Raw genomic sequence first — 13,211 nt, 5'->3', positions numbered from 1 at the left:
TCTCACAGAACCTCCTAATTTTTCCTATATTTTATATTTTTAATGCCAGCATATCGTTTGCAGGCAATCCTTTATTTTAGCGAAATCTGCAAGCATGAGTTGGGCGACCCTGAAGGCGTCATGACCATTTCTATGGAACTGTACCGAGGGAAATCGAAAAACGAAACCGGGTTTCATTTTCACCGGTCTCTACGTTACTTAGAAGAGCTTTTTTTCCCCCAATGATTGAAGGACCTGGGAGAAATGGAAATTGAGACTAGGATCTAGTCTTCAATAAAATAGACTGTTTTGCATATGATTTTTATCAGTTTTAGAAAAATGTTCTGCTACCGATAGAGTTAAAAATAAACAAACAAAATCACTTTACACTTGGAATTATATTTATTTAATGAGCATTTTTTAACGAATGAAAACACTCTCTTCATGATTTATGAACTTACCCTTCCTTAAATCTAAAGCATTTTAAGTCATTTTATTACTGAAATTTAAGTTCGGTGTATACTTATTTTAATCATTATGGTTTTAAAGTTTGAAATAAAACTTTTATAACTTTAAGTTGCAATTTGCAATTTCTGTACTAAAAAACAAAATCTCTCTGATATAATTAATTTATAGTTGTCAAATATAATTAATATAATTAATTTTCTTGAAAATGAAATAAATTGTAAATATGCTATATCATAATTTAATGTAAATAAAAATTTTTCATTTTTTAGCAATGAAAACCGAGTAATTATCACAATTGATTTATTATCGGGATTCTAATTAAAGAAAAATTCAAGTAGTTGTCAGTTAAAATGTGAAAAATTGCATCCAAAGCAGGACGGAATGATAGCGTCAAATAGTGAAAAAATTTATTGCTATGTCCTTGTTATTTCATGTTCCAATTAGTAGAGACGGAACTTCATATATGAAAGGTTTTTTTCCTCTTTTCAACTTAATTCAAAAATGAATTTTATAATTTATTTTTTTTCTCACACAATTGATAGCAGTATTTAATTAAATAATAAAAAAAAGAACTTAGATTTTACGATTTTTATTAGATACGACATTTGTGATTCAAACTGATGCAGTTGATTTCTTTTGTTGAAATCAGCATTATATATTTTCTTGCAATAATTATTACTATTAAGGCAACTAAATTTAAGATAATTGATTTAAAACTTTTAACTACGCTGTTTCGGCCCGGAAATTAAAATGTCTTAATTATAATGTTTTTTTCCACCTTTAATTGTATAAAATGATAATTTAAATATGCTCAGATGTATAATCATTTAAAAGATTTTTAAATTCACCCACACATTTGTTGAATAAAGCAAGAGCAAAATAATCGTACGAAAATATTAATATGCTAAAAATATTGAACTTATTAAAATTTCTTAATTAGCTTCGTTAAATTTTTAGTTGCAAGCTATTTAATACCATAAAGAGAAGCATATAGACCTTGTATTTAATCATGTTTCCAATCATTATTTCAAGTTGTCGCTGCTAACGACGCGACTGAATTTCAGCATCCAAATATCAATATAATTTTCAAATTAAATTGGCTAATTTGTTACTGAACTGAAAGTTTTTAATTTTTTTAAGAGATGAATTATTAAGCTGTGTTCGTTGCAACAATAGTAATATCATTTTCCCATTACTCCCATTTTATGAATATTTATTCCTAAAATTATGTTTAAGCTATTTAGTAAAACTGTTCACTAGATAGTCTTTCAAAAAAGCAGAATAATACTTTTGATTTCAGTATCACGAAATTTATCTACATTAAGCCATTCAATAAGTGTTCAATTTTCATTTAATTTATTTCGTCTGCCTAGCTCCTACCTTCTAGATTTTAACCACGAGCTTTATCGATTTACATGCCAAAGATAGACACTACCAGGTCGTACTTAAGATAATGAAAGCAGGCCTTTTAATGCAGTACTAGGAAGGAACATTTGACATCTATCCTCTTCAAAAGCATGTTTAGAGGATATTTTCTCCAAACACGCTAAGAAATGCTAGGTTTATTCTATATCAGTCATTCTTTAATTTGTACCAATAACATCAATATCTTCAATTTCATATTTTGCTTTTCTTAAGTCTCTCTTATTTATGCGATTTCACCTTGATATTTGTATTTTGTGAAATTATAAAATTTAATTCGTTAGAGCATGAAGCCTAATCAGGCCGGTATAGACCTGATTAGGCTGATTAGAGACCACTTAACAAGTGCTCATGATTAACTCTAACCTCGTATAAGAAAACCCAAGTATTTTTTTGATAGATATAAATTAAATCTAAGCAATGAAGTGGAAAAAATACGTGTAATTCTTCATATCGTTTCAGAAGATTGCCTATACCTGACTATCCCTTAATGATCAGAATATACCTGCATAATCCCACTGCAAAACAAGATCTCATAATTTAGATAGCTTCTATGTATCATTTATTTTTTATTCATATAACCCCTTCAACAACTAGCCATCGAACACTCCAACAATAATATTTTTAAGTAAAATTGAATGGCCTTAATTTTAGCAAACTAAATTAATTCAATACATTCTATCTTGTTTACGATAAAGGAAAACTTGTTTTAAACTTTATCTTTAATTTCAGAAGATCACTAAAACATATGAGCGAGGCACTATTTATTGTGGTCTAAAATTGTTATGAGGATATTAAAAAAACAGTATTTTTCAAGAAGGGAGCAAATTTTAAGTGCTGTCATTTCATTATAATCTACATTAATGCACATTACATAATTTATGAAAAATAATTCTAATGAAAGAAAAAACTGTACAGATCAGATATGCTAGAAAGGTTTTCTAACATAATTTTTCACAGCATTAGCAGCTGGAAAGACAATGTCATTCTAGATTTAAGATGAAAATGTTGGCAATAATTTGCCAACCATCAGTACTTTTATTCAAAAATCTTACAAAAATCGTGTTTCAGAAACCTCATAATGTTGAATTGCATCAAGTATCAAGAGAGTCTATTGAGGATGGGAAATCCTCAGGAAGAAGATGTGATTGTGGAGGAAGGCAATGGAGTAAGTAATTTATTTTCATGCCATCAAGATGTTTTTTTGCACATGTTCTGTACTAAGGGGACGTTTTTTTTAAAGGAAAACCTTCAATTAATTGAAAAATAAAGTACTTCATATTCACCGAAGAGCCATTACATTAGTACCATCCTCCATCTATAACAATGGGCTTGCCCAGATTTTCAAGATTTCTCGCCCAGGAACAATGTTTTCATGGGGCACATTAGGACCCATAATCCTCATAGAACAATCCCTGACGTCTGTAAGATGCTTGAACATAGTTCAGACTAGGTTCACCCATTCATGGCAACAGTTTTTCCAGCGGGGGATGGTGTTTACCAACAGGGTAATGCACCATGTCATAAGGGTCAAATCGTCGAGGAACATTCCAGTGACTTTCAAGTCATGTCTTGGCCCCCAAATTCACCTGACCTTAATCCAATAGAGAATTTGTGGTCCTACTTGGAAAACCAAATTCGTGCTGCCACGCTACCCTCTCGCAATGTGAGGGAATTGCAGGACCAGTTGGTGAGCGTTTGGTACCAGATACCTCAGACTACCAATCAGCACTTTGTGGAATCAATGCCACGGCGGGTGCTAGCAGTTTTGAGGGCTGAAGGTTGCCCTACATGTTATTAGCATGGTGATCAAAATGTAATGGCTCTTTGGTGTATTTTGTTGTTTACAAAATTATTTTATATTTGTATCGTATTTTTTACGTCAAATGAAATTTCTTCACAGCTGTAAATTTGTTGGATCCAGAAGAATCAAGTAAAGTAAGGTTGTGTGTAAAGGGTAAACGAAATAATGTGAAATTTCATAAGTTCACTACTAAACAGCATCTAAAGATCACGATGTGAAAAAAAATGATAAAAAAATTGTCAGTGCATTCCATCGAACATTTGCGATTTACAGGAGGATTTTTAGTAGATTGCTTCAGTTCTGTACAACTTCATATCCGTTCATCCCCATTCACATATCATTGGTCGCAACAAAATGGCATCCACTTAGAAGTTGAATATCTTCTGGGGAATTATATTTGATTTAATAACCGTCGGTTGAACAGCAGACTTAATTTTGGGTTTACGACTACTAATGTTCATCTCCATAGCCTTGTAATTTTGAACCCAATCCAAAAGTCAATGAAATTCCTGGATCAACCATTGGGAGAAAGTGCCTTCGTGGAGGACCTTTTTGATGGAACTAACCCACATTTGCGTTATATGGAGAGAAAAACCACGAGGACCTCCCATGGTTAGCCAAACGGCAAAGGGATTCTAACTCATGATCCGTCACCCACTGATGATATTTTACCTCAGCACTGTGGTCGGTGTAACCCGGATGTGGAATTCGTTCCGATCAGCCATTGCTGGGATTCGAAACCGTTTCTCCCAACTGAAAGATGAATGCTCGTTCCCCTGAGCCATCACAGCTGGGGGAAATATATAAAAAGTTTAAACATTTTTAAACCATAAAATGATTATATATTAACGATATATTCCACATATTTGCCTGAAATAGTTTTAAAATACGCCAAGAGGAGCACAATTCATAACTTCATGTGATTGTTTTTTCAAAATTGTCTCCGCCTTTTTCAACTCTCATCTAATTTCACTTTCTTATTCGATTTTGTAATTCGGCTTTCACTTTTTAATTTTTATTGCACTTGACTCCAGGATCTGTTTTTTCACTTCATCTTCTTTAATATTACCTTTAAAAACAATACTCTTCAAAAATAGAATGAGATAAGAGGCTCTAAGTAATTTCCTTCTTTGTTTTCAGAATCAATTAAAACTCCTGATGTTTTTAGCTGACAAATACCTAAATTTTCTAAAACTGAATAAAAAAATATTTCTAACCCAGCTATATTTTGTTGTATTATTATGCATCTCTTAAACATGCTGGCAAAAGCAAATAATAAAAGGGATAAGCAAATTATAAAGAGATATACTTTTCTTTCGTTAGCAACAAATTTATCGGATGGATTAATTTATCAGAGGGTCTGTAGCGGAAGTTAAATAAATAACGAGAATACGAACGAAAAAAGATCAATAGCTTTTGTTCAATACCATTGTTGGAAACCAATTGAAAAATATGTTGATGTTAAATTTTAACTCCATTGTTGTCAAATAATGTAAAAAAATAGTAGGGCGTGTCGGGTATCTCCGCCCACTGTCAATTTCCTATGTATAGAATATTTTTTCAAGTCAATGGGCCATCGGACATTAATTGTTATATTAAAAAAAGATTATTTTCAAAGTTTCATGTATTTATGCAGCTGGTAACATGGTAAACAATAATTTTGAAACTATGTTGAATACAGTAGTCAAATTTTTTAATTTTCTATTTTTTTTAATTTAAACTATTCTTTTTTTGGTTCATTCTTTTTGTATTATTTAATTAGATGATAAAACAATAGAAACACACAAAAATATTGGATTATTACTCAGTATTATACAGAAATATAAGCAATACTCCTTAAGTGGGCGGGGCTACCCGACTCTCCCCTATAACACCCTCCTGAAAACTATTTTTAATCAGAAAGAATTTTTTTAACATAGTTGAAACCTCAACTAAGGGGAAAAACATTAAGTATGAAAGAGTGCATATTTTATTTACTTTTTACGTTTTCCGTCACTCAAATTCAACCACCAGAAATTCATGTCAAAAGAAGTTGATACTAAATATGTACATTTTTCAATTCAAACATCATTAAATAAGTGTCAAAGTACCTATTGAATCAAATACACACAACATCCATTACTTGAACTTGAAATCTAAAAATAATACCCTTTAAAAGCAAATGTTTCAAAATTGGAACTTTACGTTTTTAACTAACTCTTTAACGTTTTAAAGCAATATTTCTAATGTGGTGTCTAATAGAAGGTTGTCCCTTCAAAATCTTGTAAGTGTTGTAGTCGTATTATAAAAAGTGGATTTTTTAAAAATTATATTAAAAGCCGAATAAAAATTTACGAAGTTTATGAAATTTTTGTTAATTATGGAATTTTATGGAAAATCAAACATTCATGGTAACAGAGAACCAAACTAAATGCAAAAATGGAAGAAGAAAAGGAAGAAAAATCATAATGTAAATTTTAAGATAGTAAGAGATACAATATTTAAAAAATATATCATTTACTATCTTTTTTTTCTTCTTTAAACTAAATGAGTTTTTTCAATAGTCTCTTTCATTCCAGTTTCAGTCAAAATTCATTTCAATTGTGGATATAGCTTCCTTGTAGAATTTAAGTAAAATTTTTGGTCGTTAGAGTTACATCAAAATAAAGAAACTACAGAAAAATAAAGAAATTAATTTCAGAAAAATTAATTTATAGTGTAAATATTATAATAAACATGACCATATTTCAAAATTAAAAAATCAAGAAGAAAAAGTCCCTTGAAAGTATCCAGAGAATCATATTTGTTAACATCCAAAATTTCTGTAAAGATGTGAAATTTCAACTGTTGGAACTGAGAGGCCGAAGTTCCCAGTCCGTTAGAGAAAAATGGGAAATTAAAAATGGACAGTTAAAAGCATGGAAAGAGATCCATGGTAGGCGATTTTTTTAAAAGATAATATAGCCAAATATAAAGCCAACACCCCGTAAAAATTATTTAACTTGAAAATAATTTGGTAAAAGCGAATTGCCAAAAAGATTGTGAGAATTAGTATAACCATGTAACTGAAATATTTTTATGGTAAGAAATAAATAATAAAGAGTTATAAATAGTTTTTTTTTTTGATTTAGTCATGACAGTGAATGATTGAATTTTACATTTGCATTTAAATAAGAAAACAGCTTTACATTAGAAGAAAAAAAATAGAAGAAAATATTTATATTAGCTTTTTGGAAAATGGAATAAAAATTAAATAATTTGTTTAATTTTATTAAAATTCAATTAAGAATGACTAAAAAAATAGGTTTAAAAAATTAGAGAAGTTTGAAAAAGCTGGGAAATATGTCATGCCTATTATGGCATCACAGTCTAATTATCGTTAATCGTTCGGAACAAACTTTGATTTCGGGCGCAATTCGGAAATTAAAATATGAAATTTTAAAAAAAAATAAAATTTATCATTATTCTGAGAGAATACATAAATACACGACAATATGGCAGCGAAATTTAGAAAATATTAAAAAAAAAGCTGCAGGAATCATATTTATAAATATTTTAATTGAAATAAACATTCATTTTAAAAACATAAGAAAAATAAAAAAGCATTACAAATTGCAGCACCCTGTGGTATGATTCTTTCATGTATATAACACTTTAAGAACTGTTTACAAAATATGTTTTCTCCGGTGTAATTATTTTCACACTCTTTAATAAGATTCTTTTGTAACTTATACTTTCGAAAATATATGTTCCAAACAATAATAACACATTATCAAAATTAAGTGCATAAACATTCAACACTAATGCACGTTTCCATTTTTTTTTTAAAAAATTGCTTATGTTATTAGCTTTAATTACTATACTAATTTAAGTTTAAATATCTACCAAGTCACATACATTTATACTCTAATAAGTTGCATTAAATTGTCAAATAAATTTTGAATGACTCTTAATCTTTCAGTTAGAGAAATAAATTACACATTATAAATGCATAAAGTCATTCTAATTGCTGTGATAAAAATTTTAAAATGAGTTTTCGTTGCTGCATATTTTTGTATATTTGCCAGCACTTCTGTTTAAAGCCATTGTGACTTTATTGCTGCCGTCACACGTGACTCTAAAGGCGGAGAAAAGCTATAAATTTTCTAAGAAATAAGCACTAACTGTCTGTGGTCATTTCCTGTGTTGGCAAACAATCAAAATACAAAAAAAGACATGCCGTAATGTTTCTCTAGGCTACAAACGAAACGCTATAATACGACGTTATTAAGACCGTTCTCTAAGATTAAGCTAAAAAGAACCAAATATTTTAAATTGCTTCATTTATTTTTAGAAGGGAAAACTATTTTTAGATTCTAAAATTACTTTCTCTCAAAAATGTTTCGAAGAAGAGAAGCATTTTATTCTTAATCATGATAAGCAATTATATATTATTCTATAGGGCAGCCAAAATAAAAACGGATAATAAGGCACTTTTAATATCAATTATAATATAATTTATTTATAAATTTTAGAATTTATTATATTTCACCTAATCGGAATTTGCAAAATATAGTACAATTCCAATATTAGATTTGAGTCCATGCGTCTACATATGCTCACCGAATTTAGTTTTTCTTTCTTACAGTTTGAGAAAAATGCTGCAATAATCTGCATACGTTATTTCTTAATCATGAAAATTAAAGAAATGTGAAGCATATAATTTTTATAAAAAAATTATAATTCATAACAGAAAAGAAAATACACGTACTGTTGTAGTTCATAAGCTTTACTTAATCACATTAAGTTTTCTAAGTTTTAACCAGATCTCATAACGAAGCACACTAAACTTTGGAAAATTAAATTGCTACGAAAACTTTGAATCAGATGTTCTTAGTTATGTTTTTCTCTTCTGTTTTCTTCGTTTATAAACATTGCGAGGCCCACTATTTCAAGTATGATATAAAGTTAAAATACCGTTTAAAATGAAAAATAAATCGTATAAAATAAACTGTTTCGTTTTATAAGCAAACACCCGAGATGGCTCAAAGGTTAGAGCGCTCACCTCCTAATGAGGTGACCCGGATTCGATCCCAGAGATAACTGGTTGATTCGAATTCCACACCCGACTCGCACCGACCACAGTGGTGACGTAAAATTATCCTCAGTGGTAGACGAATCATGTGTTAGAGTCTCCTTGCCGTCAGACTTACCTTGGAAGGTTCTCGTCGTCTTCTTCTAAATGTAACGCAAATGCGAATTAGTTCCATCAAAAAGTTCTCCACGAAGGCAGATTTCTCCCTATAATTGATTCAGGAGTTCCCTTGTCTTCTGGATTGGGTTCAAAATTACAGGGCTTCGGAGTTGAGCATTGGCAGTCGTAAATCAAAAAAATTGGGTGGATGTTCAACGACGGTTTTAAAATAAAATATAACTAAATCTGTTTCATCTGTATCATCTGTTTGAAATAGACATGTGATTGGTGGCAGTAGTGAACTTATGCTTTTCATGACAAAATGTGTTATTTCTTTTTTACGTTGTTTATGATTTAAGTCGTTTTTTATGTTATAATATAGTTTTTAAATTTATAAGATGTCTCATAATAAGAAAAATAATGATTAACGTAATTAGTATTTGTATCATACAGTTTGCGTGTATGCATTGGTTATTGTGTTTGACAATTTGCTTAAAGGAAAAAAAATGAAAAATCCTTATTGTAGAATAATTTTTATCACGTGACAAAAAAGCTGTTAGGCTCTCAAATAAATTTATTCCATTAGGTTAATCAGAACAGGAAGCTTTCTCCTTGTTCTTTTTAAGAGAACAAATTACTCTCCGGAAACAAGCACAGCTTACAGAAATGTTCCTCGTGTTAATCATAATTCCGATAAATACAACTTAATAGGAAAAACATTAAGCTATAAGCCCATTATTCTTACCAAAAAATTATGAGCTCTTTCTCTATTGAAAAGACATTGACCATTCAACACGAACCCGGGTTCATTAATTCTCAAAGGTTTAATTTCAAAGACTATTTGCCGAATGATTATACAAAAGATTTTACCCATCTGGATTAGAATGAAAATTACAGTAATTTTAGTGACTGACTTCACCTCCACTTAAACACGTGGGATAATAGCACCTCTTAAGTAAGATGACACCCAACGCTGCTAATTATTCGAAAGGAAGCAAACGAGAAGAAATAATGTAATATGTACAAGAGGTTTAATTAAAACTTTAAGCTCCTTTGTGAAATAATGGCCAGTGTAATGTATTGATCCGAATTTTGTGTATAACTCAAAACTGCTTAGATAATTGCTTTATTAAACGTAACACTCATGAGCGGAACTGATTTGCGAGTCTTAATTAGGACTCAGTCGATGCTGTAAAAGAATTCGCTCCAAATGAAAGATATTGTTTGACTTCGAACACTGCCTAATTTATACATTCATAGATGCGCTAGTGACAAAATTAAAACTGAAATTGAATTCGCCAACACTAACTACTTGATTGCTTTTATCCCTTTTCAGACTGATAAATATTTAACTGGTTTAGGGTACAATTTTTCATTAATATTCATGAATATACAATGTTTATTATTTATGCGCTGATAGTGAGCGTATCCTCCTTCATAAATTAATATGTTTTAATATTCTCATTTTAGAAAATAGTTTTCTCAAAGAAAAAGATTTTTTGTTTTTAAAATTATTTAATGAAACTTTGTGTAGAAAATTAAATCCCACGAAACATTAAGCTTGTTAACTAATCTGTCTTAATTAAAGTTTCTCTTAGAAACTTATAAGATTTAATTAAAAAACAAGTTTTATAACACAACCGAAAATATTATTTTACAATATTTTACTTCATTAGAATTCTCAGTTATATTATTTAAGCATAACTTGCGCGACTTAATTTATTTAACTGAAGTCAAATAGTTGAATTATTCAAATGCAATTAAAGAGTAATCGCATTAAAATGAGGTGTAAAAATATTTTTTTCGAGAAAAAAAGAACTAAGCATTTATGTTAGTTTATATGGTTCCCTTATTATGTATCACTATATTTCAGAATGTAATTATGGAAGTTGTTTATTTAAATGGCAGTAAAAATGTTACTAATTTACCATTTACTTTTAATATAGGAAATTTTAATTTCACTAATATATGATTGTGTTTAATATTATTGATTTTATTCTTTTTAGATAGATAGAATATTTAGGTGGTTTAAGGTTGTGTTTTATATTTTTGTATATGCTGATATGTCAGAATTTGTTTATGCTGAGAATTTATTCAGACCAAAAATTAACTTTACTTTAAATTAAGAATAATAAATCTACTAATAATTATAATTTAGAGCAACTCCGCATACATATAGATTTAAAAAGTATGTATGCAACTTTATTTTTATTAAATTAACCTAATAATTTAATAATATCATATAAGGATTTTTTGATATTGACTTCAGCATCCATTAAAAAAGTTTGTTTCATTCAATTAAATTTAGTTCCGGCAGATGAAACAAACTATTCGAATTATGATCACAAATGAGCAATTAAAGGTTGAAAAAAGGGAAAATTGAATTAGGAGGGACATTTGAGTTTAATTATATTCTTAGTTGAGATATTTTCATATGTATGTTTGAGCTTACAGTGAATTGATGACAAAAACTTAGCTTTTAATTTTGTATCAAGTTTAACGTTTTGTTTATTGAACTTTTGCAATTCAATTAAAAACGTGCTGCTGAATTAGATAATTCAGTATGAAATTAAATAAAAAAATGCTGAACTATGTATTACTTTCGTATTTGTTTTAGTTATCTCCGCAAGTTCATATAGAGTAAGACAAATAGGCATTATTTATTGAGCCTCTTTTTTTTCGGGCTAGAACTTACGAAGTAAATAACCATGAACCAAATTGAGAAAGCTTTACTGTTTTTTTTCCTTATGGAAATAGACGCAGTTATATTTCGCTAACTATGCAAATGTTAGCGGAATAACTAGTGGTGACTTTACAATGCGGCTCTAACTTTTTTCAATTCGACCAATTTTCAAAAACATTTTGTATCAAATTGAAACGTACCCTATTAAAAAGAATCCTTTAAAGCACTTAAATATTCAAGTTCTCTCTATTTTTCTCACACTTTATTCTTATTTACCACGATGTCTCCTTTTTTGAAGCCTTTTTCTCTTAATGTTAGTTACTTTTCAATCTTTCATCCTTTTTACTGGTGGTGTTTCTTCATATAAAGCACAAAGCGTAAAAATTCTGTTTTCGAAACAATCAGTTACAGAGGTCACAAAAGTTTAGAGCAGAAGTATTATAAAAAGTTTCAGAACCATTTTTATTTATTCCATAAAGCTTTTAAAAATTTCAATTTTTCTGAATCACCTTTGAAATAATTCTGAAATGTTATTCATTTGTATATTATCTATTTGAATAAAATTGAAAAATTCTGGACTATAAGGTATTCTCTACTGAATGTATAATCTAATTAAAAAGTATATGCAATGTTTGGTGCTCTATAGGGTTCATTTAAAACATACTTCCTTTAAATCTGATTAGTCTTCTGTGTTTTACCGTTTTTATAATTCTTTTAACCTTAATTTAAAGTATACATCCACTAGTGTTAACTTATGCCTGACCCGCAATAAACATGTGAAATAATCGCAATTATTAAAAACAATTTTATCAAGTGAGTAACCAAACATCAAATAAACATTAGTTTGAAAGGAGAGTAGACAGTCCAGGAACCACCGACAATGAGAAATTGGAACAACACTTTGCATTTCAGTAATTCAAGAGAAATGAACAATTCCAGATGACAAGAAACCATTGTAGCTAACTAACTGTCTTTCAAGCTTCACCTCAAGATGCTTAAATGGGAAAAGTTATAGAATTTCTAAGGAATGTCACATTTGTGTTAATAATAATTTACTATTTCAAGACATATGCGGTAATTCTAAAAGGCAATCAACTACTATTTGTTCATGAAAAGTGAAAATTCGATTTAGTTGGGGTAAATATAGAATTACTTGGAAGAATATTGTTGTCATATAAAGTTTTGAAAATGTTTGGATTAGTTTGGAACCATATCATCATGTGACCCGATCTTCAACTAATGTCAAAAAGTGAGATTTTTATGTACTTAGAAACGTGCAGCATAGAAAAATGTGAAAAATATTATATTAAAAGCAATTAAAAAGTTAAATTTGATTATTTTTATTCATTTTAATGATATATTGTACTTGTTTATTTATTTTTTTGAATTTTTTGTAAAGTGTGGTATCTAGCCCAAACTACCAGAATATGGTAAAATTTACTTTTTTTCTTGGTCTGCTATGGGAACCCTAAAAGCTTGGTAATTCTTGGTAATATTTCAATTTTTTTTTTTTGTAACTGTAAAAAGAGCTTCAAGTGCAAAACGTAAATGATAAGAAGCAATTATTAATATCAACCGTAACAACTAAACGATATTAGTACATATTTTCACTAAAACAGTTAAGGAGTTTGATTAAATCACTTCACATGCTTGATATCTTGCGCGAATGGCTTAAACATTTGATAAAATCTCTTTCTATCATC

The 13,211-nt window shown here is 29.3% G+C and overlaps 1 protein-coding gene across 1 annotated transcript in view; it reads left to right on the top strand.

The window, feature by feature from the left end:
• The window catches only part of LOC107452704 (adhesion molecule nephrin-like), a 435,364-nt gene that overhangs the window by 411,032 nt on the left and 11,121 nt on the right, over positions 1 to 13,211 (top strand). Inside the window, exon 20 of the mRNA XM_071188109.1 lies at positions 2,941 to 3,037. Coding sequence (XP_071044210.1) covers positions 2,941 to 3,037 — 97 coding nt within the window. The remainder of the gene's footprint in view (positions 1 to 2,940; positions 3,038 to 13,211) is intronic.

This window comes from Parasteatoda tepidariorum, chromosome 12, assembly GCF_982258835.1.
Source record: "Parasteatoda tepidariorum strain Cologne lab strain chromosome 12, Ptep-v5.0, whole genome shotgun sequence".
Lineage (NCBI taxonomy): Eukaryota > Metazoa > Arthropoda > Arachnida > Araneae > Theridiidae > Parasteatoda > Parasteatoda tepidariorum.
This window is presented reverse-complemented; position numbering and strand designations above follow the sequence as displayed.